At 42.3% G+C, this 26,017-nt stretch overlaps 2 protein-coding genes across 4 annotated transcripts; one reads left to right on the forward strand and one right to left on the reverse strand.

Annotated features, from left to right (window-relative positions):
• Positions 1-265: 265 nt before the first annotated feature.
• Positions 266-19,073, forward strand: LOC122776235 (D(4) dopamine receptor-like). Of its 2 annotated transcripts, XR_006361179.1 has the most exons (6): positions 266-981; positions 4,722-4,834; positions 9,090-9,682; positions 11,421-11,657; positions 12,029-12,164; positions 18,453-19,073. XR_006361179.1 is itself a non-coding variant. In XM_044036666.1 (4 exons), the coding sequence occupies exons 1-4, from the start codon at positions 697-699 to the stop codon at positions 11,624-11,626; spliced, it is 1,197 nt and encodes a 398-aa protein (XP_043892601.1). In that variant the 5' UTR covers positions 268-696; the 3' UTR covers positions 11,627-11,878. The 2 variants fall into 2 exon arrangements, 1 of the variants encoding a protein (XP_043892601.1); XM_044036666.1 differs by lacking the exons at positions 12,029-12,164; positions 18,453-19,073 and having other exon boundaries at positions 268-981; positions 11,421-11,878.
• deaf1 (DEAF1 transcription factor) lies at positions 16,241-25,389 on the reverse strand. 2 transcript variants are annotated; one of them, XM_044036665.1, is made up of 13 exons: positions 24,956-25,389; positions 23,940-24,031; positions 23,274-23,400; positions 22,642-22,791; positions 22,243-22,382; positions 21,799-21,864; positions 21,446-21,490; positions 21,067-21,190; positions 20,828-20,977; positions 17,880-18,196; positions 17,464-17,562; positions 17,282-17,368; positions 16,241-16,894 (listed from the first exon to the last, which is right to left on the reverse strand). In XM_044036665.1, exons 1-13 carry the CDS (start codon positions 25,152-25,154, stop codon positions 16,793-16,795), a joined length of 1,698 nt encoding a protein of 565 aa, XP_043892600.1. In that variant the 5' UTR covers positions 25,155-25,389; the 3' UTR covers positions 16,241-16,792. The 2 variants fall into 2 exon arrangements, with proteins under 2 accessions (XP_043892600.1, XP_043892599.1); XM_044036664.1 differs by having other exon boundaries at positions 17,282-17,371.
• Positions 25,390-26,017: the final 628 nt, after the last annotated feature.

Raw genomic sequence — 26,017 nt, forward strand, 5'->3', positions numbered from 1 at the left:
TCTGTGTGCACCCAAGCATGCACACACTGGTAACAGGTCTGTGAGGGTTCTGTCTCTCTCTCTCTCTCTGTCTCTCTGTGTGTCTCTCTCCGCACCCAAGCATGCACACACACTGGTAACAGGTCTGTGAGGGTTCTGGTCTCTCACACACACGCACACATGCTTGCACACACACACACACACACACACACTGCTGCTGCTGGAGCTCAAGGACTGAAGGACACTACCATAAAGCGCAGCTGATAAGCGGCTTTAATTGGCTCATTTGGCCCCGCTGGCCTTTAGCAGTCTGCACACACTGACACACACACACACACACACAGTGGAGGAGAGCGAGCAGCTCGTTGGTGAGCACACTGACTCTGAGGGAACATGGATTATCTCTCTTTGATCTAAAGACTCTGATGAGTTTATCTCTTTTCTTTTCTTTTCCTGACTGAAGAAACTTTTATCATCAGAGATTTCATTATGATGAGTTGATGTTTTTTAACGCGTGTTTGTTTCATTAAATCCACCTCCTCCACTTTACGCGCAGTTTCTGCGTAATTGCGCACCGGAGTCCGGTGAAGTGCCCGTTACGCGGCGATGGGACCGCAGCAGCGCGGGGTCCGGAGAGCAGCTCGGCATTCATGAGAGCCCTGTGGCCGCGCTGCTGTGGCTCGGAGCGGGACAGGAGCGGGAGGAGCCGGGGCGGAGATGGCGGCCAACCTGAACCTGAGTGCGGTGGTGGTGGAGGTGGAGGCGGAGGAGGAGGCGCAGGTCCCGGGCACGGGCACAGTGATGGGAACGGGTTACAACCTGCCGGCGCTGGTGTTCGGGGTGCTGCTGATCGTGGTGATCATCTGCGGGAACCTGCTGGTTTGTCTGAGCGTGTTCATGGAGAAGGCGCTGAAAACAACCACCAACTACTTCATCGTCAGCCTGGCGGTGGCGGATCTGATGCTCGCGGTGCTGGTGCTGCCGCTCTTCGTCTTCTCTGAGGTGAGTCACCGGGGACCGGAGGACAGTCACACCTGAGCTCAGGTGAGAGGAGCTGTTCGTTGCCCCGCCTTTTTTTTAAGACTCCACCCTCTTCCTCTCATCTGTTTGGGTGTATAAAGTAGGGCTGGGTCAAAATGTGATTTGGTGATATATCTCTTATACATTAATCGATAACACCGGGGCAAATATCGATATTTTAATTAAGCGCTCTAAAGTAAACAGTCCCTGCTAGTTTCACTCATTGGGTGTCACTACCTCATGTCTCCTCATGGTGGCGCTGCTCAAATGAATGAAGGAAACTTCAAATAAATATGGTCAAAGTTGATCTGTCTGTAAAATACATTTCAGTGCGGAGACTCTTTAAACAGGTAAACAACTGCAATTGCTTATATAATGTTTTTACGGTCTATTCTTGTTACCCCGTTGCCTTCTATTATCATCCTGCTTTCACGCAAAAATTAACCAAAAAGGTTCAGTATTTATAAAATAAAAACGTGGGACAGAGAAACACTGAAAGTGATTTATCGATTATCAAAAATAGTTGAAGAATCATTCAGTAATCAATCAGTCGAGTATTTGTTTTAGCCTTAACATACATATATCCATAAATATAGATACTCATTCATGTCTTTGTACAGCTTTGATTGTGGAGTATTTAACATGGTATAACCCATGCCACACGACTAACCCAATAAAAGCACCTTAATATCTTTAACCAATGCATTCATTTGTTGACTGATGGACTGAGATTTGTTCTGGCAGATTTGCTGTTGACAGTGATGATGCTATCAGTCGTCAGAGCTGGAAGCAGCAGCAGCAGCAGCAGCAGCAGCAGCAGCAGCATTAATGACCCGAGAGGAAATCTCACAATCTGTGTGCTTCATCTAAGGTGTTTGGTTTTCACCTGCTCAGACTAATGGACATATTTAAGGAAGTCTGTGTGGATTTATATCTCTGTGTATGTCTGCGTGCACAGTGTTTGTTCAGTCTTTGACGTCATTATTTTGCATTTTAAAGGTGATCTATGGAAGAAATGTGTTATATTACGCCATAAAATGACAGTGGCGCTTCATCAGAGACTGAGGAAACATGTTAAATAACTCTGGGTTCAAAGCACAACTCCTTACAAATAAATAATACATTATAAAACCGATGCTGCGGGCCGTACAACATCTCACCGAGGGCCGAGATCGGCCTGCGGGCCAGACTTTGGACATGCCTGCAGTTTTATTTATATAGCCCTTGTGACCAAAGCATGAATAAGTAAAGAATAAAGGTGTCATCACACTACTGTATGCTATTAAAAGCCACACTGAATAAAGATGCTTTAAGTTCATCACCTGGGCTCAATAATAAGGAAAAATGCGATATGAGTCATGTCAGCGTGGTAATGTAAACATCGTCTGTTTGTCCTGGTGAACCAAACAGTCTGACCGACAGACTCTCTGCCAGGAGACAAAAACAATAAAAAAAAACCGAGTGGTTTGTTTTTCCCTCTCGTCGTGATTATTTATTTATTCATCCCATTTTCCCCGTTGTTTCCTCCCCCTCGGCTCATCTTTGTGCTCTCGCTTGTTGACACTAATTAAAACAAAAGAGCTGAGCTCACTCATGTTTCAGCCTCACCGGTCTGACGTCTGCTCTGCATTAGAACCAGTAAACCACGGCGTCAGTGTGTTATCTGACGATGAACGGGTTCCATTGATACGAGTATTGCTATTCATGAGTAGATTAGGTGATGATGTGTGAGCGACTTTAATGTTCAAAAAATGATAAGTCGTACATTTTAAAAGGTTAAATACAAAAACATTTCAGTAAAAATGATCACACCGCCGGATCCGAAATGTTCATTTTTATTGAGGATTGAGTCTGTCATTTATTTCTCAGGACATGAAGAGATTCTTAACGAATATGAGGTTTTTAACAAAGTTAGTTTCTATATCTGGGGTGTCAAACTGGCGGCCCGCAGGCCACAAGAGGCCCCCCCCCAATCGATCTTATGCACTCCATGGTTAGCAACCGCCTCTTCTTTTAACACCGAGTGTATCGACAACGACACGTGCGCACAAGCACACTTTGCATTATCTTAATTATGCAACAGTTAATGCTATCTGAAAGATTCCAAAAGTTTCTGAAAGCTGAGAAGTTGCACGTCAAAGTAAATATGTGGTTACTGCGGTCATGTCATTGCTGGACGGAAGCCGGCGAATCAGCATCTTTGTCACCAGAGAGGAGAGAGTTGGAAAAAACGCCCGTACATATTTTCCATTTTTTTGGCCTGTTTTTGGACATTGCGATGAACAAATGTTATTTTAAATATGTTTTATACTGTTCAAATTTCAAATTTAACACACAACTACAGTGGTCTATTTGTTTTTTCTTCAATTTAAAATTGTTAATACACTATTTGAACATGCAGTAAATTGTAAATAACTGCCAGATGAAAATTATTCTGGAAAAATGGGCCAAAGCACTTTCATTTTCTGGCCCTTTCATGGTTAAAATAAGCAAAAAAAAAGTACAGACATACATTTACAAGGTGATAGAATATAGACAGAATATAATACTGAATGTATTTGCTAGCAGTATTTGTATAATAGTAATAATTTGTTTGTAATTGTATGTAAATGTATTACATTTAACATTAATTTACAAAAATATAAGCTAGTTTGGTGTTACAGCCACGTTATTATTATTATTGTTGACTTAATTTTCTGAGATTTATTTCTCTGTATTTGATCATAATAGATTTGATTTACCTCATAAATATGTTTTTCCATGTCAAAAGCACTTTTACTTAAATATCATCATGAATATGTTTACTGTGATATCATGATGGAACATAATGGTAGTAAATGGTATTTGTGTTTGCCTCGCGATAGACTGGCGAGCTGTCCAGAGACAAATGTACTACAGTATAAAGTATATAACATTTCAATAGTATAGCACAAAATCCCCCACTCATGTATAAAGTAGCATAAAACCAGGGAACGCACTCAGAAATAGAAAAATGGCGCTGCTCAGTTTCCATATTCAGATCAAAACCAAAATCCCGTGGCCATAAACTTCACCAGCAGATCACTTCATCCAAATTTGTTGTTTACTTTTTAAATTATGCTGCGCACGGAAAAACAGAGAGACAAACAGGCCAAAACATAACCTCAACCTCCTCGGTGGAGCTAATAAAAATACTAACAAGGAGGGAAAAAAAACACATTCAGGTGCTGGTCTATAAACAAAGACCATGCACAGTGAAATGACTACATATGTAGAAAATGAAGAAATAGAGTTAATATTTATTTCAGGTGAGACGACCAGAGATGGAGTTTGTGGAGTCAGTGAAGAAGACAGCTCAGATCCGAGGAGAAGTGAGACAAATGCCAAACATGAACAAGGAGATGTTAACAGTTGGGCATCCGCTGTCATTCTACTCTCATTCTAATCTCAGAGTTGAGGTATATCTTTGGTTTGGAGGAGTGGAGGAGATGCGTCCGGTCAGGTCAGGATGTCTGGTGCCTTCCTCTACTGATACCTAGAGTCGACCTTGCATAGTTGCCCCAGTGAAGTCAGGTTCAACAAACATAATAATGAGGAACACTGTGTGTGCCAGGGTTACAGAGGCCTCTGTGATCTGCGAGTTGATGACTTTTTAGGTCTGTAAGTTGCTCATTTAAAGAAGCCGAATTAGACGTTTTTCCTCTTACATAACTGTACTGCACGTGTCTCTGTGTGTGTCTCAGTTTCAGGACGGCGTGTGGACGCTCAGCACGACCATCTGTGACGGCCTGATGACCATGGACGTGATGCTGTGCACCGCCTCCATCTTCAACCTCTGTGCCATCAGCATCGACAGGTCAGTGCACGTGTGTGTGTGCAGGTGCACACGAATGAGAGTGTGTTGTCTTTAAAAAACTCTCCAGATGAGTAATCTGCTCTCGAGTCTCTTCCACACACGTGTCTTTAATGACAGCTTAACTTGTTCTGCTCGTGTCTAAACAAGCAGCCGAGCAACTTGTACCTAAAAGTGAGGGTAATAATCAGTCTTGGTATGATCCATCCATCAATTCATCCATACATTCATTGTCTACTGCTTTATCCTCCACATGAGGGTCGCGGGGGTCACTGGTTGCCAGTCACTCACACGTACGGGCAATTTAGAGTGTCCAATTTACCTAATCCCCAAATTTTTGGACTGTGGGAGGAAACCGGAGAACCTGGAGAAAATCTACACAAGGGAAGCGAGAGAGAGGGAAGGAAAATGGCAACATTCAAAAGAAAGTGAGAGGAGAAAGAGGGGAAAGTTAGGAGAGTTCTTCCCCCAAATCTTCAAAAAATATGTCTTAGAAGTATTAAGACAACATTTTGACTCTTAAATCTTTACTCAAAGCTCAGAAGTCTCCAGTCAGAAACACTGGAGATGCTTCACTGAGGGTTCCAGGTCATCTTCACCTGAAGTCCGTCACGGTCGGACAGTCACAGAACACTGATGTGGAAATATGATAACGACCCTTTTTGTCTGTTTCCAGTAAAAGCTCAAAAAGGAGAAGACACATCAGAGCAGAGAGAACATTTTAAAGCCCCCAAAACGAAGGATGTGCCCGCAGTGATGAACTGCCAGCTTCTCCCTGTGCTCGTTACTTTAACTCAATGAGATTATCTGGACCCTGGGCTGATGTTGAAGGATGAAACTCTGAGCCGAGAAAACCAAGGCAGCTCCTTAAATCCGATGTCCTTTACTCGAGAAAATATGATTACATCAGAGACGGATGGGGGGCAGTGAAGCTAACGTGGACTGATGGTGATGATCTGAAGCTTTCTGAAGCAGTTAGAGGTTCGAGTGCAATGGCAGAGTCTGAATAATTCAACAGACTGGAGGGCAGGAAAACGTGTCGTGAAGGTCCAGAGAGTCCTGACGCTGCTGGGTGTCCACGGGGCCTGAAGGTGAACATCTCCAGATGTCTCTGAAGATTCATGGTGTTAACGGCACAGCTGAGTGATGAGCTGCTTGTCAGTCATAGAGAGATTAACACACATAGGAATCAGGGGGCAGCGGAGCCACAGCCTCTGTGGAAACCCATTGTTTAATTCACTTTATTTCGTTTAAGGAAGCCAAAGAGTTAAATCTTGGAGTTTAGAACATCTCACCTGAAGATACAGAAGCCAGGGTTTGAATCACAATTTGAAAGCAATTAGCAAATCTTCTTTAGCATTCTTGCGTAACATAATAAAAGTTCATATTTTGCTGTAATGATTCCCCCATCAGGGGAAAAATTGCCATTGGATATTTTCATCATTTCATCCTATTCCTAGCAGAAACCATGGGGAGACCAAATGGGGCTGTTAGGACTTTGTGTTTTTGCTGCTTAATAGTTTGACCTTTTGTGAAATACAATTATTTCCTCTTATATGAAGGTCAGCGAGTTATTGCCTCTGCCCAGGAAGTTGTGTTCTGCTGCATTTGTCTGTTCTCATGTCTGTGAGCAGCAGAACTGGGTGGAATTTTCAAGGCATGTAGGTTTCTTCCTGGCCCAGGGAATGAAAAATGATTTAGTTGGTGTAGATATGGTACAAATGAATTAGGTGGATCAAAATTAATGAATAATCCCATTCTGTATGCACCTTCTGTATGTACCTGATATAGTGCACATGACATAGACTACATTTACCTTCACACACTACACACTTTCACTTTTACAGTTTAGTAAATTATGTTTTACTAAATTGTATTTGTATGTTTGAAACTTTCTATCAACCAATATTTTTGCAAAAGTGCCCATTTTCTGTCCATGGTATTGTAATGAATGACAGACAGATTTTATTTTCACTCCTACAAATCATGCATTGGTCATTAATCTGTACTTTTTCTGTTATGGTTTTGCACTGACTTGACTAAAGTGTGTTCTGTATCTGTACACGTCTTTTATCTTTCAAATACGGAGCAAATCCTTATATAACAGAATGTATATAACTCCACTGATGCCGCGCCATTCATCGGCTGACTGCAGCAACGTTGAGAACCTCCACAAACAGACAGAACCGATTCATAATGTGGTTTAGCACTTGTTTGTGTCCCATACGGATATCACAAACTTGAGTATGTACCGATATTTGTCCGATTATTAGTCATTTTAGACCGTTTATGAACTGTGAAGCTGTTAACGACACATCTCAAAGACATAATTCTCCAGCTGTGCAACAAATATTGTTGAGATAAACGGCCTAAACATGACTCAGCTGAAATGCTTTTGCCGATTTTTATTTACATTTTTACAGTCAGTGTAGGATTTATGGGTTTATCGGATTTCACATTTGTATCTGTCCGATATCAAATCTTTGACTCTGACTTTGATCAGTTATTGGACTGATCCCTAGTTTTGCTGTGTTAATGGACGGTGGAGAAAAGTAGAATAATTTATCACTAACACAAACTCTACCTTTAACTATGTTTCTTGGTTGGGACCAGTTATATATCGCCTTGGTAACAGTGAACTGCTGGTGGGAGGATATTGTTGCATTTGGACAGAGCTAGCATAGCTGTTTACTCTCTCGTCTCCAGTCTTAATGCTAAGCTAAGCTAACCAGCTACTGTTTCTGTGGCTTCATAATTAAAGTTCCGATGTGAGAGCTCCTCATCACCTGTTTTTGTGCCTGAAGAGGCTGATGTTCATCGGATCAAGTGTCCACGTGTTCAGGGCTGCAACAAAGTTTTCCTGATATTTTTTCCAGCTTCTTGAATGTGAATATTTTCTGGTTTAACAAAGAAATCATTAAAACCGAGTAACTTTATAATTTTCCATGTTTGGGAAACACTGATCACTGATTTTTTTTTTAACATTTTCCGACATTTTATGGACCAAATAAGTCGAAATTAAACAATTGTAAGTTGTGTTAAACATCATGTGGACAACGTGTCTAAAAAGAGGACCACTAAATTTAGACATTTTCCACTGCAGACATTTTCCCCTGTCAATCTCAAATGGAACTAACTTTTTCATGCTGCATTAAAATCATTACCAGTGCAGGCAGTGCCATTCATATTAGTTATTCCACCTGTGATTTTCCATTTATATATAGTGGTATAGTGTAGAAAAAAGAAGAAGGGATGTGAATTTGATGCACTTGAGATCATCACGCAGGTCCCTCCGGCTTCCTCCCACAGTCCAAAAACATGCAGATTTGGGGATTAGGCAAATTAGACTCTCTAAATCGACCGTAGGTGTGAGTGTGATTAGTGGACGGTTGTCTGTCTCTATGTGTCCCTGTTATGGACTGGCGACCTGTCAGCTGAGATTTGCACCAGTGCCCCCCCCAATGACCCTCATGTGGAGCAAAAAACAATAAAATATGGGTGGATATTGTTTATTATTTATGAACATAGCCGTGCTTCAGCCACTTGTGTGGAGAGGGGGGTTGCAAGTTTGAGACCTCTGCTCTAAATTGCCCATAGTTGTGAATTTAAGAGCGGGGCGACCTCTCCAGGGTCATGACGGGTGATGCTGCCAATCCCAGCTGACATATGGCGAAAGGCAGGGTCACACCCTGGGCAGGTCGTCCCGGTCTATCAAGGGGACAACATAGAGACAAACAAACATCCACTCTCTCATACACACACCTACAGTCAATTTCGAGTGACCAATTTGCCTAATCCCCAATCTAATCTGCATGTTTTTGGACTGGCAGAGGAAACCGGAGAACCTGGAGAAAACCCACACACACACACACACACGGAGAGAACATGCATGAATCACTAAATTGTCATCATACTCTCCAATTGTAATCACTGTGCTTATACTTGGTGCAATAACCTTGGGACATTATGTGCATAGAACATGCGGATGCTCTTAATACGCTGTTGTTATTGTGTACCGTGAATGCATGTACATACTGTATGTTTAGCTACCCTCACTGTCTGTTATTCGTTGCAATGATAATGATAATCTTCTTTGTTGTGAACATGGTGACATAACAAACATGAATTAAACGCTGTACTGTAGGTATAATGTGTGGCAGCCTTTATATTCAGGCCGTATCCCCCTTGAGAGAAATGGACTAACGCTGAATGTTGCTGCAGATAATTGAATCCCTTTATGTTGTTTTTTTATGTGCAGGTTCATTGCCGTGTCAATCCCTCTCAACTACAACAGGAAGCATGTGGACCTGCGGCAGACCGTGTTGCTGTCGGCTACCTGGATCCTGGCTCTGGCCGTGGCCTCCCCCGTCATCTTTGGCATCAACAACGTGCCTAAACGTGACCCCAGCGAGTGCAAACTGGAGAACGACGACTATGTCGTCTACTCGTCCGTGTGCTCCTTCTTCATCCCCTGTCCCATCATGCTGCTGCTGTACTGCGGCATGTTTCGTGGCCTGCGGCACTGGGAGGAGGCGCGCAAGGCCAAGCTGAGGAACAGCATCCAGGCCTGTCGCAAGCTGCAGGAGGCCGCCGCCGCTTCTCTGCCGCCACTGGCCTCGCTGCCTCCGCCCCTGCCACCCATCATAGAGCGGGAGCTGACGGACACTCCGGACGAACCGTCCACCTTCCCGTCTGTGGAGCAGCCCTTCCACGTGTCAGAGTACAAGGACGGACCTGTGCAGACCGTCAGCTTCGCAGAGATCAGGTTCAACCCTGAACCTCAGCGGAGGAAGAGGGCCAAGATCAACAGCCGGGAGAGGAAGGCCATGAAGGTTCTTCCTGTCGTTGTGGGTGAGTTCTCAGTCACTCTTCCACCACACAAGGCTGTATAAGAGTATATTCAGATTACATGATTTTATTCTGTTAATGTCACTTGATGGAAGCATCAATTCTAACTAACAAATCAGATTTTTGTTCACTTCACTATGTGGTCCTAGATCAGATATAGGTCTGATGCGTGGCCATGTGACATGAATGAGAAGGGTCATGCCTAGAGGATAACTGGCCAGAATTCAGTCCCGATCTGGCTCTTCTGTCAACCGTGGGTGCCTTATGATTTTAGGCTGATTTGAACCAATTATTTGGCCAAATTCTTCTGTAGTGTAGACGCATCAGAGTCTTCTCTGTTTCAAATCGTACGATTGAAATGTACAGCCCAATGAGAGCGAGTTGAGTGGTAAACTGTTTTGTAATAGTACAGGTACAATCCAACTTGTGGCCTGAGGAGCTGGTCTGAGGATTGAAGGGTCGAAAGTGCAATATCACTGTGAGACTGCTGATCGCTAACCGACTGAAACTCACCGACGTTGCATTAAAGTTGTACGATGTCGGCCCCACAGCCTCAGAGAAGCACAAAGAAGCAGAACAATGTGAAACAATGAAAAAAAACACTGAGGCTTGCAGTAAAAACCCCGGTCCTTTCTGTCCACACAGACATTTAGGCAATGAGCCAATATGTGTTCATCATCGCACAGTTCACTTGTTCATCATGTTTAATGTGCCACACGAGTTTACGCGCTTGACGTTTGTGTAATAGCCTATAATTACTACAGCTGCTCAGAAACATTTGAATCAGCTTCTTTGTTAGTGGATAATGCCTGTGTGAATTCATCCATTCACGCAGACGCCGACATGAATCAGTACCCGGATGCTTCTCCTCCACCTCTGATGTCAGTTCAGAGGCACGGACGCACAAAGTTACTGTAGAAAAGGTTAACCTATTAATAGCAGCCGGGGTTAGTGCTAACAGTGAGCAGTGTAATCCTGTAGCTCCTTAATCTGAAATCCAATTATTGCATAAGGGTTGGTCAGACATGACTCTCAATGTGCTCATGAAACCCTCTTAGGCTGTGGTACAAAGTGGGGGCAGTGGTCCTCAAAGTTTGTATACCAAGAACCACCGGAGAAACTATTGAGCTCTTGAAGTAACACCGTTATCACCGACGGTAAAATAGGCTGGATAATTCACTCTCTCATCATCCTCCTCTTCCTCACATACACTTCACACAGTGGTATAGTGAAATTAGATTAAAGGCCAAATTATAATCTAGTAATAGTCTTTCGTCCGTACTTTGTATTCAGTTCGTCCGTCATTGTGAAATGGAGCAGTACCATGGAAATCGTGGGGGCAGTATAGAGTCAATAGTCCAATCCGTTCGGAAAAGTATGAAGAAGCAACCTACAGGTGCTCACTTCATGGGCTATCCTGCGGAGCAAGATGTCAAAAGTCGCGGCGGACATGCGGAAATATTGAAAATGCCGTTTTCATCGACCTCTGGCTATTTACAGGCCTTACATTCCACCGCCAAGAAATCCATGAGAACCATGGAGCTAGAGAAAGCACTCGGAGGACACGTGACCTCTGCCGAAGCAGCTCAGCCTCTAACAGTGTGAATACTCTCGTGTGGTTAATTGCCTCAGCTCAGACTTCTGATGGAAATGAAACGCTCTCATAAATAAACTGATCGTTGATGAAATCAAAGTGAGACTCTAGTTGATTGTCTCATTGTCTTTTTCTCCTTTCCCGCAGGTGCCTTCCTGTTCTGCTGGACTCCCTTCTTTGTCCTCCACACGATGCGAGCTCGATGTCCGGACTGTGACGTGCCGCCGGCTCTGATGAGCGTGGTGACCTGGCTCGGCTACGTCAACAGCGCTCTCAATCCCGTCATCTACACCATCTTCAACACAGAGTTCAGGAACTTCTTCAAGAAGTTCCTGCACCGCTGCTGCTCATAGAACTGCACCGCTGCTACATGGAACAACAGCCGTGAGAGAAGCTGCTGATTTAGTGTCTCTAGTCTCCTGTACTGTATGTTGCCATGGTTTCCTCCTTTATGAGGTTATTTTTCTACTTGTGATGTCAGCAGTGTTTGGTCGAGCTTAACGTTTGCCAGTGAAGAAGCTTTCACCTTGAGGAACAACGTGTAACTGATGGACTGATTTTATATGCAAGAAATCCTTGTTTTCAGAATAAAAGTGTCATGTTCACATGTGTGTGTGTGTGTGTGTGGTCACTAGGACGGCGATTGGATGATTAAACACACCTGCTGCTAATCAGCTCATCTATTCCTGCTGGTCACACTGAGGAGACCATGTTGTTCTTTGAACTAGTTTCCTTTTCCTCTGCGTCTGCTTCAGTGTGAACCCTGTGGTGAACTGTGGATCCCCGTCATCCCAATACCGGTCCAGACCTTGGGGCCCACGATCCACGCCAGCTTCTTCCCACGCGTCAGCCACGCCCTGCCATGCCCCGCCTCTCCACTCTGGCAACAAGGTTATTATAGTTAACGATAACTAAGTGAAACTGAATTGTGTGTTCATAAACGCAACTAAAATTGTAGTTGAAAATGCGCTTAGTTTTCGTCTTTAAATTCATTTCATACATCATTCGTTTTGGTTCATATGAGACAAACTTTTAAAATGTCCGTCGAGACCATAAAAGGGACAGAAAATGTGCTGTGAGTTAAGTGTTTTTACCCATTTTTCCTGCATAACTTTCAGTATCTGGCAGTTATTCACAATGCACTGCATGTTAAAAGAGTGAATTTAGAAAAAAACAAACACTGCAGTTGTACACGAACACCAAATTTTGCGTGTTAAAAACATATTTACAATAACGGCCAAAAAATGCAAACTTATGCACAGGCGTTGTTCCAACTCTTTCTTCTCTAGAGACGAAGACGCTGCTGATTCTACGGCTTCCTGCAACAGCACGAGTAAAAATTATTGTAATAACCACTTTCTTACTTTGTTTTTGTTTACAATGTGGGACATAAGGCTCTGCAAGTTAAACATAACATTTGTTATGTAGTTAATTGGCTTGAGTTGGTTCTTCAAAGTGAATCAAACTTCTATTAGGTTTATTGTGTTGTTGTTTTTAATTTTGCTCCTGATTTTCCTCAGATTTAACTCCCTGAGACTCCTGGCTCACAAACAATGTGATGTGTCTCTTATTATTATTATGTTATGTTCATGTGTCTCTTTAGTCTGTTGGCTATATATCTTTTTTAACCTAACTGCATCCAATCAGATGTTCTATTTAATTCAGGGATGGTTGTTATTTGTCCTACTTTTGAAATGGCATCTTTTACAGGGTTTTTATGACACAATACGTAATTATCACCTTTTTGAATCTTGCACCTGGCAAATACTCCATTTTACAAAAAACTCAAACTAAGCAGTTACAAAAAAAAACCACACAAACTAGCAAACCCGCTCTTAATACGATCGATGAATCGGCTCGTTTTCATCACAACTATAGTGCTTAGATTGAGTGAATAAGCTGAAATAAGCTTCACAGCTGAAAAGGTCTGTGTCGCTGAACGTGAAAATGAAATATGCATCGACACACAGGAGCGCAACTTTGAGATCATATGTCTTCTAATCCATCAAATGTGTCATGTTAAGCAAAGATAATACATCACAGCGGAGATTTGTCATCATTTGTCTCGTAGATTGCACTTGGCATCGAAAACCCTCGTCATGTGATTATATTTTACAGCCCATAACAAATGACCCTACTTAATTCTACATTCAACATGAATATTACACTTTTAAAATGATTAGTTACCCCGATAGCTGTGAAAGCGATATTAAATTTGTATCGCACATAGTGCAAATCATCATTTATGTCAATAGAAGCTTTTAAAAATGACTTCTTTTTTACAATCTGTGTGATTAAAGCATGTGACTCACAGATTTAGGAATTAATATTGGATTAAAAGTGCTATAAATTACATTCAAATAAAATAGAAATCTCAGGCAAAGCGCGACAGGTATGGGATGATGTTGAATGGTAGGCCTTAGCATGTAACTAATGCCTCTGTTTCACTACAGTTAGCACGGGATTACATGGGATTACATGGGATTTTTGAGCCTAACACCACCACAGAAACAAAAATTAAGTTATTGCTCGGGTCTTGCGGAGCTGAAACCAATAAAAACTTACATGCATTATAGATTCATTTGAACTAGGAGTGAATGCAGATGAAACACGTTCCCTCTGGTCAAAAACCTGTTTAAATCTGGGATTAAACTGGGTTAGAATGTGTCGTAACACTGTGGTGAAACAGCTATGACTCAGTCAGTGGCTCAGTATGAGTGTTTCACAGTGTGTAACAGACTGTTATTTGCAGTCTTGGATGCTGTAGCACGATTTTGTTTTGATCTCCGAGCTGAGAGATCAGCTGCAGCCAACAATAGCTAAGATTCCATTAGAAATTTAGAATTTATGAATTTTTCTTGAATTTTTCAACAGTTTCTGCTGTGAAGAGAATACCGGGGAGTTCATTCCCGTGAGATTATCAGTAGGTGGCACAAAAGTCATCGAGGCTCAACTTGATGAAACTACAGTATTTATACAGTATGTGTCATTGCTGCTTCAATTTATTCATTGCAGTAATATTTGCTTTGGGAGCAAAGTTTCTAACATAAATTGAAGTCATTTCATCGACACAGTTTTCTACCCTTCTGTGATTTCCATTTCCATTCTGGTGAGTTTTTATGTGCAATTCAAAAACGTGCATACAAACAGTCTAATGGATTTACACCAAATGAGTGTTTGATTTAATGTTGGGTCCCCAGTTCCCTTTTTTCCTTTAGACCCTATCCTTGAAACCCCCATTTTTGTGCCTTCAAAGGTTACATAATTTGCCTTTTGTGCTTCTTTATGTAAGTTTTTGTTATGGCTATGATAGTCTCAGTGAATGTGGGAAATATAAGCCTGTACTTAAGTAATAACAGTTGTTTAAAAGTGTCAAATGTCCCCCCGATAGCTGAAACCCCCGAGTGTACAGCTTCAGTCATTTCATTTTCAGTAAAAACATTAATAATAACGTTTATAATATTTGTAGTTATTGAGATAACAGGTGATTGTTTGGGGCAGACAAAGGAGAAAGGAAACCTGATCTAATAATAAACGCTGACGCTCACATGTCACGTATGAAACTGAAGCAGAGATCGAAGAGCAGTGTTGCTGAAGATCCAGAGGTGTGTTTCACCTGTAAACTCTGTCTGTTGTTGTTGTTTTCATGCCCTTTCACCAACTCTCCACATTATTTCAGAGCCTGTGCTCCATGCAATCAACTCATTACCTGCACCTGGCGTTCTGCTCCCCTGCTTCTCACCTGCAGCTCATCTCCTCATTAGTTGCCTATATATCCGTCCACATTCACTTAACCTCTGTCACACTGTCCATGTCCTCCAGCCTTCACAGTTGTGTATGTGTGTGTGTAGTGTCTGATCTGAACTTTCATTCTGTTTTTTGAAACTGTTTTGTTTGTTTGCCTGTTTAAACAGAATCCTGTTTTTGTGACAGTGCTGCTCAGGAATATTTACAGCCAGATTCTGGAGCGCTCAAGGTCAAAGTCCTTGTAAAAGTCGTTTAAGTTTGATGATGAGAAGCTTTAGAGGTTTCCCAGCAGGTTTCCTGCTCAGGTGACCTGGCTGTTCATGCTGGAAGCGATGAGGGTGTGTGTGTGTGTGTGTGTGTGTGTGTGTGAGAGCAGACGTCTGAGTGCCGCTGGGACTGAGACGCAGCAGAATCAAATGTCATCGTGTCTGAAGTGATTCATCAGGAGTGATCACCTGGGTGCTGACTGTCAGCAATTTAAGAGAGGGAGGGGAAAAAAAAGACTGACGGACTAATCGAGTTGAGTAAGAATTTCAGTTTCTCAAACGCACAATAATACCTAATTAAAGGAAGAGTAGGCAGATATGTTTTGGTGATACTGATCAAGAATTCCATGTTCTTAAGGCTGCATTCACACCAGCTCTTCTTAATCCAACCCTAGTTCGTTTGCTGGGAAAGTCCGGTTCATTCGGTGTTGCAGTGTATGTGTCATACGTTCACATAAAGTGATATGATTTGATGCAGCTCCATGTTTTGCTCTTATGTGCAGGAAACAAAAGTTGCCCTGCATTAACCAACAGAAGACTGAGTTTTCTTGTTCATTGTTTGTCTTGTTTTGTCAATAATTCTTGATGCAGCGCCGCCTCAGGCGAGGAGGGTGAAGGCAAACCGCGTCTGAGGACTATTAGGTGTAAAAATGAGCTATGTTTCCACCAAGTGGAATAGTTTGGTTTGATTCAGTATGGTATGTCATTATTTTTGGCATTTCCATTAGGAATAAAACCAAAATCACCATTAGAGTAAAATGGTTTGGTGCGGTTAGGGTGGAACTACACTTGCAGTACAGTCACAGTCCACCAGGGAGCCACAATTCACATTTTAGGAATCATTGGTCTCCAGTTTATGTTTTGGTTTTTGTGTAATTTCATGACTACACAGAAAAACAGGCTTACATTTAGGATTTTCATGTCGAAACAAAAACTGAATCACATTATTTTTTATTTTTTAATGGGTTTGAACTTTCCAAAATATCCTTTCAGCAGAATGTAACTCTGAGAGTGACACTTCTGCAGCTCCTCTAGTCTCTGTTTACAGCCTCATAACTGACTCTGTCCCATCATGAAAGACTCTGAGAAACCTAAAAACAGCAAAGAGCCTAAAAGATACTGGGACAATAAACTTTAAATAAAACTTGTGACGAAATCAGTTGAGCGACACTGTCATTCATCACACATGAAACAAGTGCACGCGTCCAGCTCGTCACACAAAAGGAGCAACGATCCAAAAAAACACTCAGCCATCAACTGTTTTTCTCACGATCCTGTCAAACGCAGCTTCAACATGGCAGCAAAATACGGTTTTAACAGCGAGATAAGAACCACCGACGACAACATAAGGAATAAAAATATAAAATATCTTTTTTTGTCACATAGAGTTCAGTGAGTGACGTTTAGAGATGAGCTGCAGCTCCTCCTACATCAAACTGTGTCGAAAGAGAAAACGTCTCTGAGGAGATCATCGACATCCAAATTCCTTCCTGTCTGATGACGTCATCATTTCACTTTGTCCATATCAATAGTTGTGATTGGCTCCTCCTCCTGCATGGTCATGCCCCCTGCTGACTGACAGCACGTGTGCTGATGATCCTTCCAGTCCTGCAGAGAAACAAAAAAGTCACTGACACCATCAAAAGCTAAATGCTAAATGCATTTAATTTAATTAAGGAACCTATAGGATCTTCATACAACTAGCACAGTACCCGTTCAGTATGTGCCTGTTTTATTCCCTGTATCTCGTGCATTTCTTATCCAAACAATGTCAACGTTGGCACTGCACACAATGGTGCCCTCAGTAGGTCACCTGCAAAGTTTGAAGCCTGTCAAGGTCCATTAATAGGTAGATACAACAACTTTTGCCTTTGAGGGCTTGATGCTGGAGGGTCATGGTCTGCGTTCTGCTGCATCTACTGGACTATTCCTGCACTAAGACTTCCATTTACTTGTGTATGTGACGAGACATGAGTGTGTTCAGTTGAGCCTTACCTTCCTCTGGCAGAAGGTGGAGCAGTAGTTGACTTTGTGACAGCCCGTACACTCGCTCATGGCCACCCGACCACAGTTCACGCACATCTGCTGCACAGGGAACACGTTTCACAAAGTCAGTATCACAGACAAGTCTGACAGACACTTTGGTCTAAACAATGAGTGTGTGTGTGTGTGTGTACATTGATGATGATCTCTGTGATGTCAGCGGTCCTCTTGGCATCTGCGATGTCTGGCTGCTGGAAAGAAATCTGGCCCTGAAACGACGGACTGAAACCACACTGAACACAGAGAGAGAGTTCATTAGAAACTCACCTCTTAAACAGACGCACAGTCCATTTCGATTTTATACATATATGATATTTTTATTTGTAGTAATCATATAGAACAGGGGTCTTAACCTCAAACGACCTGGGGGGCCACTAAGTGTCTAGTTTGGTCAGTAGGAAGTGACAAAAAATGCAAACGTTTTGAGAAAAACATGCTGAAATATAATGAAATTTCACAGAATTTCAAAATAAAAGTGTTTGTTTTGATATGGAACAATTTATAGCGCTCATAACTAAATATCAAGTGGCGGGTGTGTGTGCTCTCTCACCTCCTTCCGTCCTCCCTGCCCTTTGAACCCCACCGCGTCTCCCGCAGGGTTCTTGGCCTGTTCGATCAGGCTCCTCAGCTGCTGGACGTTGCTCAGCAGTGTGTTAGCCATCTCCTCCAGGTAGAACCACGTGCTCTTTGGGCTCTCGCTCACCACTGACTCCACCCCGCCCACAGGCCCCACCTCCAGCCCGCTCTCCAGCCCCGCTGAAGGAGACGCCGCCTCTGCCTCTGTCTCCGCCTCCGCCTCTGCCGTCACTGCCATCTTGGCCTGAACAGGTTGAGGAGTCACAGCCAACTCTGGCAAAGCCGTCAGCACTGATGGACGAGGAGAAGAGGAAAGGAAAAAGATTAGTTTGATTTATTAAAGGACAGCAGCAAAACTTACAAGAGTGCTACATGCAACTTCACCAATAAATGTAGTGTCTGTGTATGTTTACTGGTCTCTATGTTCCACTCCCTGCTGGTATTGACTGTAATGTTCTGTCATGTTCTTGTATAGGTCATTTATCTTTTCTGAATCTACTCCACAGTATGTTTAAAAGAAAATTAGATTTCCCCCTCACAATTTTAGGACTGCACAGAACGTGGAAAAGCAGAAACTGCCAGTTGTTTGGACTCCTGTCATTCACCTCAGCGCTACACTTTCATCACCTGCAGCTCGGATGATAAATGCGGACGGGGAAGTACGAAGAATCAAACACGAGCAGGTGGTCCGGGCAGATCCAGGTCACCGTGTCACCCCTGACCTACTTCTACAGAAAATTATTCCTATGACGATGGAGATGCTGGCAGCTCAAAGTCCACTGAGACTTGGTCCAAAAATAACTGGACATTTATCTCACACTGTGATGTGACATGTCCTGCGTGTCTGGGTGTGTGTGTGTTTAGAAGGCTGTGAGGATACATTTTGATTAAAATCTATCACTCTGACCTTGTGAGGAGGGAATATACTATGTCTATAAATCAGACTGGTGTACAAGATGTGTGTGTGTGTGTTGTGTGTAAACATGCACATGTGACTATATTAGAGATTATTTCAGCAGTGACATAAAGGTACAGTGTGTAAAATGTACGGGTGAAGTGTACGGTGCATGTTGCAGCTGAATATCCCTGGAGAACCTATGTAGACTGCAGTTATCGTCAAGTTTGTCCATTGTGGGCTACTGTAAAAAAAAAAAAAAAGACCTGATATAAATAAAAAAAGTCTCATTTTGTGGTAATGAAAAACAACAGCTCATACAAGCAGGGGATTATACACTGAAAATGTGGCAGGAACAAAGTAGTCAGTGGCTCACATAATAAAATGTGTCTTTATATAATATTTGTTTGTTGTTTTCTCTCACACCAAATTCCAAAGAAATAATCATCCTTGCATTAAAATAAGACAAAATCTGATTTTTCTTCAAGTGAAACGCAGGGACCCAGAGAGCTGCAGTGTGTGTGCGGTCTAGTGATGGTTAAGTTGGGCGAGCAGGGACCGTTTTCTAACATTAAAAATACATATTATATTTAAAAAAAAATTTTTTTTTATGTTCAGTATGTCTCAGGGAAAACGTGCAGTGAGAAGACAACTTATGATTGGTCCTTCATGGAGGAGGCCATCATCAGTTAGTGAGATCAGGATGAAGAGTGGCAGTCACCCCCAAAGACATTCTCTCCTGAGAGCTCATTACAGCAGCACAACAGCCATTCAGAGAGCCTGATAGGATGATGGATAGACTGCCGCTCATTCGCAGTGAAGGATTGTGGGAAACCCCTCATGATTAAGGGTTAGGGTTAGAGGGATGCAAAAAGGGAGCTGTTTTCAAAGTTGCTACCTTAAGACTAACTGATGATTTGACCCAGTTGCAGCTTGCGGTTGTGGAAAAGAAAAGCAAAAATAACTCAATAACAAAATAACACTCTGGATTCTGTATCATGGATTATTTAAGAGGGGATTGAAAAATTCCTAGTATCAGGGTAGTTAGTAGGTAGCTAGTAGTTGTTCTTTTTTATTTCAGCCCTGCTCGCCCATGCGTGAAATTTAACGTCACACATGTGTCATATCAATTGCTTCGGTCACTCTTTCAATTGATCTTTCATTTGATAAAAATAAAACAATTGAGTGCTATCCAAAAAAATAAGCAGTTGAAAAATAATTAGTGTGTTCACTTAGGTCTTATGCTGAACCCTTAGGGCCGGGTCTAATATTAGTCACACTCATACCGCTAAGACATAAAAATTTGCTTTTTAAAAGCAAGCTATAAAAAATATTGTACATTATTATATTCTTTTTCACTGTTATCTGATCCAATTATTAAAATACTAATTCATTTTTAAAGATTTTAACCCTTTAAAAGTCAGGTTTATGTCATGATGCCACATTGTTTTTAGATGAAAAACAAAAAAACAGAAAATGTGAATTCTTTTCAATATACAGTACTACCTGCAAAGTAAAAAAAAATGTGTTGAATTATTACAGCCTGGGATATGTGAATGATTAGCAGCAACACTTGTGACAGTGCCATATAGTGGATGTAGCATGGTTTTTCTCCATATGCCATCTATGGCTAAAATTCCGCCATCTGGTGGAGAGTAGTAAAAATGATCAATTACAAGGCAAAAGCCCCAGATTGACACCCAGATTTAATAAAATGCATGTATTATGCTTTTAATGGAAGTGGGATCGAAAATTGCACTTTGAACAGGTTTCACTGGGACATTTTTTGTACTTAACGATTTGAGTGTGACACTTTTTCTTTGTGATCAAAAAACAAAGAATGAAAGCACATAAAATGTACACAGCTTTCCCTCAGGGTTAAAGAAAAAAGCGTGTTTATCGCTAAGTTGTTTGACCCAGGAGTGAGTGCCGGTTTTAACATATCCCTACTGGTAAAAAACTCATTTAAAATCAGGATTAAATCGTTTTTTGACCAGTGGGAATGGGGTATAAAGAGGCAAGTGTACCTGCAGTGCTGGCAAACACTTCACTACTGTCGAGCCGAGCCTGTGCCGAGCTGTCAGAGATGATGGCAGCGGCGGCGGTGTCCGCTGTTGGGCTCCGGTCAAAGGTCAAAGTGCCGGGGGTGGAGAACTGTCCTGATGGGGACACGGTGACTGTTGGAGGACAAACACATCAAACACTCGAAGAGGAACTACACAACTATCAACATCTCATTCAATCAGCTGGAGGTCAACACACATACATGTGGTTCCAGGGGTCAGTGTGATGCTTTTGGTGACAGGAAGTTCCTTTTTGGCCGGGATGATTGGAGGGTCTGTGTCCTTCTTCCGTCTCTTGTACGGGACAAAGAGGCGCACTGGACCAGTCTGAACCAGGCAGAGAGGGAAAAGCACATATAAGGAAATGACAAAATATTGGAACTCTGGATTTCCCTCCCTCCCTCCCTCCTCTGACTTTCTCCCACATTGCACTGTCAAATTTTGTCTTCTGTTCTTAACTTATTATATGTTTGTATTTTATGTAAGGTTACCTCGAGTGTCTAGAAAGGTCAAATGTATTATTATTATAAATGCAAGCACCAGACACCACATCCAGCAGACAGAAAAGGAAATTAAGATTACCATTGTGATGTTTTCTGCAGCCAGAGTGTCTCCGTCCTTTGGACACTGAAGAGAGAGAGAGACAGGGACAAACAGTAAGAGACATGGATAGACCCAATTCAAATTATCTGTCTGCAACCAACCATGACTATTTCATCAATTTATTAATCAGCGCTATAGGTTTAGTGGTTTGTGGACTTGTCCTTCAGCAGCCAAGTTGCTTCTTTATCTTAACCCTCTGAATCAGAATCATGGAACTCTAAGGTACCTCGAGATTCCCAACCTTAAACAATTTCCCCTCAGGGATGAATAAAGTATTTCTATTCTATTCTTTTCTAATATCAAGAAGATATTGTCAATCTAAGGTGACTCACTGCAGTCAGGTCATCACAGCAGGCTGCACAGGTACAGGACGCAGCGTGGGGGATCAGGATGCGCTCCTGCACACAGACACACACGCTGAATTTAAAAATAATCACAACAACATCACAAGGTGCTAAAGAAAAATCAACACCACCAGGTGTAACTCTAGGTTTCAGGGTAGAGTCAGACGATCTGAATGCAAACTGTAAAAACACTTTGTATGTGTGTGTTTTAACCTGTCCCTCCCTTCTCTCTGTGTAGCCTCATGAACATGTTTGATGAGAAGGCGGGGCATTTATTTACCGACAAACAGCATAAGCAAAATGAAACAACATACTTTGTGGTAGTGCTGCAGTAATACAGAGGTAACAGTAGAGCAGTAGTGCTGCCATAATACAATTGTATATGTGCAGTACTACTGCCGTAATCCTGAGGCAATAGTAGTCCTGCAGTACCTGTATGAGGCAGAGCAGAGGTCTGCCTGCGTATCTGATGCTCCTCTTCCAGTCTTTGCTGCTCGCTCTTCCAGCCAGACCTTCAAACTCGGTGGGAGTGAACCACTGTTGGTTGTGTTTGATGCAGCGACCTTTACCCCCTGAACACAACACAACACACTCAGGTCAGATAATATCAGGAAAAGGACCCAAGGATTAGACGTTATAACTGGATTTCCATAAATTCTAGAGCAGTGGATGGCACTGGGAGTTAGTTCACTGAGATGAGCAGTAGGTGGCGCAATGGTACTAGGGAGTTAAAGAGAAGTTTCCGGATTAATCCATTGAAGTTACTGGTTTAACTGGTTCTGTTGCTGTTTGAAACAATTAACAGCCTGTGATTAAAAGTGTGTCAATCACCTGATCCCAGTCGATTCTTGTAGAGAACTCCGCTGGTGTTCCTGCAGCGTACGGGCAGCTCGTTGTTGTAGACCGAGGGGTCCCAGTTGTACTTGGAGCATGAGTCTTTGTCCTGAGCAGGACTCAGTCGGGTGGGCGTGGTGTGTGGACCTAAGAGACGTACAGGAGGACCAAAGAAAAAGACACGGGTCAGTCTCAGAGAATGGTCACTATCTTTATTGTTTTTAATGTGGTGCAAACGTGTGGAAGAGAGCAGAGCTCTTACACACCAAAACTTGTTTTTCTATCTTAGTGAGGACATGTCATTGACATAATGCATTCCCTAGCCCCTTACCCTAACCACAACTAAGTGTCTAAACTTAACCCTTACCCTAACTTAAACCCAATTCTATCCCTAACCCTAAAATCATGTTTTAAGCATGAAAAAGCACTTTAAAGTTGTGGGGCCAGACAAAATGTCCCCACAAAGATATTTAAAGAAAATGCACTGACGCTGTTCATTTGGACTGCAAACAAAGCATTATCCCTAACCTTAGCCATAACCAGCTAAACATAGCCTTAATTTAAACTCAATTCAAACCCTCTCCCAAAGTTAACCCATTTCTCAGAGCTTCTGCCTCATCAGTACATACCTGGTGAAATGGCAGTGGCAGACTTGAGGCCAGCAGCCTCCACGATGCTGCCATCAGTGTGAACCACAATCAGAGTGGCTTTCTGTGTGTTCAGACCTTCACCCAGCTGAAGGGTTGTCCTCCCACTCTGTAAGAAAACACACACAAAGTGTCTCAAACACAGTAGGTGCAGATTGTTAGAGAACACTTGTTTGACCAGTAGATATCAGTGTGTGCTGTTTCATCTAAATTTTTAATAAACCCATGGCCGTCGGTGTGTTTAAGGAACATTAAATGATTCATAAAGCTCCACTTCACCTCATTATTTGGGACACACCTCTTGAAATAAACAACAGTAAAGAGCTAAAGACCTAAAGCTAAAGACCATTATTGAATGATCAAGAGGCTCAGTTGAGCCTAAATGTTTGCTCATGTGACACACGTCTGTTTTTCTCCTCTCTAGTTATGAACATTATAAGTCACATTAAATCTGATTTACTACAAATGTCAATTATTATTAAAGATGCTATATCAATTCAACAACATTGAAGACAACGACGCTGCCCTTTTACATGGTAATTACTCTCTGAAGCTCGTCTGATATGACAGCAAAACAGACTGTGCATACATACTGACTGACACTAATCGTGTGTGTGTGTGTGTGTGTGTGTGTGTGTGTTGATCTACCAGGACGTGTTCGGGGAGGCTTCCTGACGCAGAGACTGTGAAAACGTTGTCGTCCGCAGTTTGAACATCCCTCACTGTTACAGATGTGACTTCTGGAAAAACAACAAATATAATTCTTTACCTTGTACAACAGCGCTGCCCAAAGTGTGGTCCAGGTATTACAGGTGGACAGCGATATAAATATTCTTGATTTATTGATGTATATATTTTTTTAACATATGATAATTCTCATTTATGGCCAAAATGGTAACATCATACATTTTAATCAATGTGATTATTTTGTGAATGATTATTGATTGATAATCTGGATATAATATTTCAAAAACTTTTGGGGAGCAACACGTCATGTGACTCAGTTTCATGTGTGAGTGCTCACTGATATTGAACTACGAGAAGTTAAAAGGTACAGTGTGTCAAATTTAGCAACATTTATTGGCAACGTTGCGTGTTGCAGCTGGACCCCAGAAAGGCTTGGACCGGCTCTGATATTTAAACCTTCACTTTTACAAATCAAATGGATTTGTCTTCGAGTTAAGAGCTTTCACTAACAAGTCATTATCAAGGTACGTTTACTTTATCCACTGCAATGGAAATCACAGTTGCATTAACAAACTCTTCTGTCAGTAAATCTGAAAAATATTAATTATTTTAGATACAACCAAAACCCGATTTTCAGTTTACTTTTATCCGAAACAATCATGGCCAGTGAGGAAACGGGGGACAAAGAGGTAAAGGATTCACTAAAGGTGCAGAAACAACAACAAACACTGGACTAAAACAGGAGCTATTGTTTTTGTTGAGGTGACTCATTATAACTTATGTTTTTGTTAATAGGCTACAACACTGTAGTTTCAAGTGTGACTTCTCACTGACTTTAAAAAACACGTCAACTACACTGTGTACTCGCTTTTTCTCCACGTTTACAAACCGGTAATATCATCCGCAGTTTGTATTTTAGCGCTTTAGCGCCTCCCCGCTCAGCAGCGGCCTAAACGCTAGCTTAAAGCCCGCCTTACCAGCGAATGCCGCCTCGGCCTCGTCTGGGTTCGGCGGAGACTCGGCTCCTACGTCGATGTTTCCCGGTTCTGCTTTCACTGCCATCGTGGTGACTTCGGCCTCCGACTCGGTATCCGAGCCCACTCCCTCCACCGACGGCTCGATGATGGGCGGTTCATCAAGCCCGAGCGCCTTCGTGGCCGAGTCCGCTTCGTCCATTCCCTTCCACGGAACGACAAGAGCCGAACGAGGCCGAGGAGCACACAATAGGCAGAGCGCGGGTCCGAGCGCAGCCGAGTCCGCCACGAACCAGCGTCTGCACTGGGAAGTACTGGAATGGTTTGTGGTCGCTGAAATCGATGGTATGTCACCAGAAAATGTCACAGCGCGTGAAGGAATCACGAGCGCTAAAGCGGAGAGAGGAAGGCGAGCCGAGGGTATGTTGTTTCTTGAAGTAAACGATGCACCGAAAGCTGCCGAAAAAACACGAAGCGACACACAGTGGCCAATGCTATACAAGCACGCTCTCACAGAGAAAAGAACACAAGGATCATGGAAATAGGAAGTTTGGAACGTCTACTAAACTTTTTAGGACCCACTATTGAAAGACGCAAAATCATTACAACTTAATTCACAGTACATAACAAATCTCTGTAAAAAATAATGTTTGTAGCAACTTACTGCCATTTCTGTGACTAGTATTTTTAAAAGGTAAACAATCCATCTTCTCCTTCTCCTGTTGCTGGTGCAAATCATAGGGCAAAAGGTGGGGTACACCCTGGATAGGTCACCAGGGACAAACAAATCATTCACTCTCACATTCACACCCACAGTAAATATAGTGTCCAGTTTGCCTAATCCCAAAATCTACCTCATTCCAATCAGGCCTTCTTGCTGCAAAGGCAAGAGTGGTAAACCAACCATTTTGTATAAATATGATTGATCACAAATCTCATAGATAGCAAAAAACTCCAACTAAGGCTAAGACTGCGGCCTTTTTGACACAAAATGGACTTGTGTCATATTTGCCGCTGACAACATAGTCAAAATCTTCAGGACCTTGGTTCACTGGTTTCATTTCC

The sequence above is a fragment of the Solea senegalensis genome, linkage group LG10 (genome assembly GCF_019176455.1).
Source record: "Solea senegalensis isolate Sse05_10M linkage group LG10, IFAPA_SoseM_1, whole genome shotgun sequence".
NCBI lineage: Eukaryota > Metazoa > Chordata > Actinopteri > Pleuronectiformes > Soleidae > Solea > Solea senegalensis.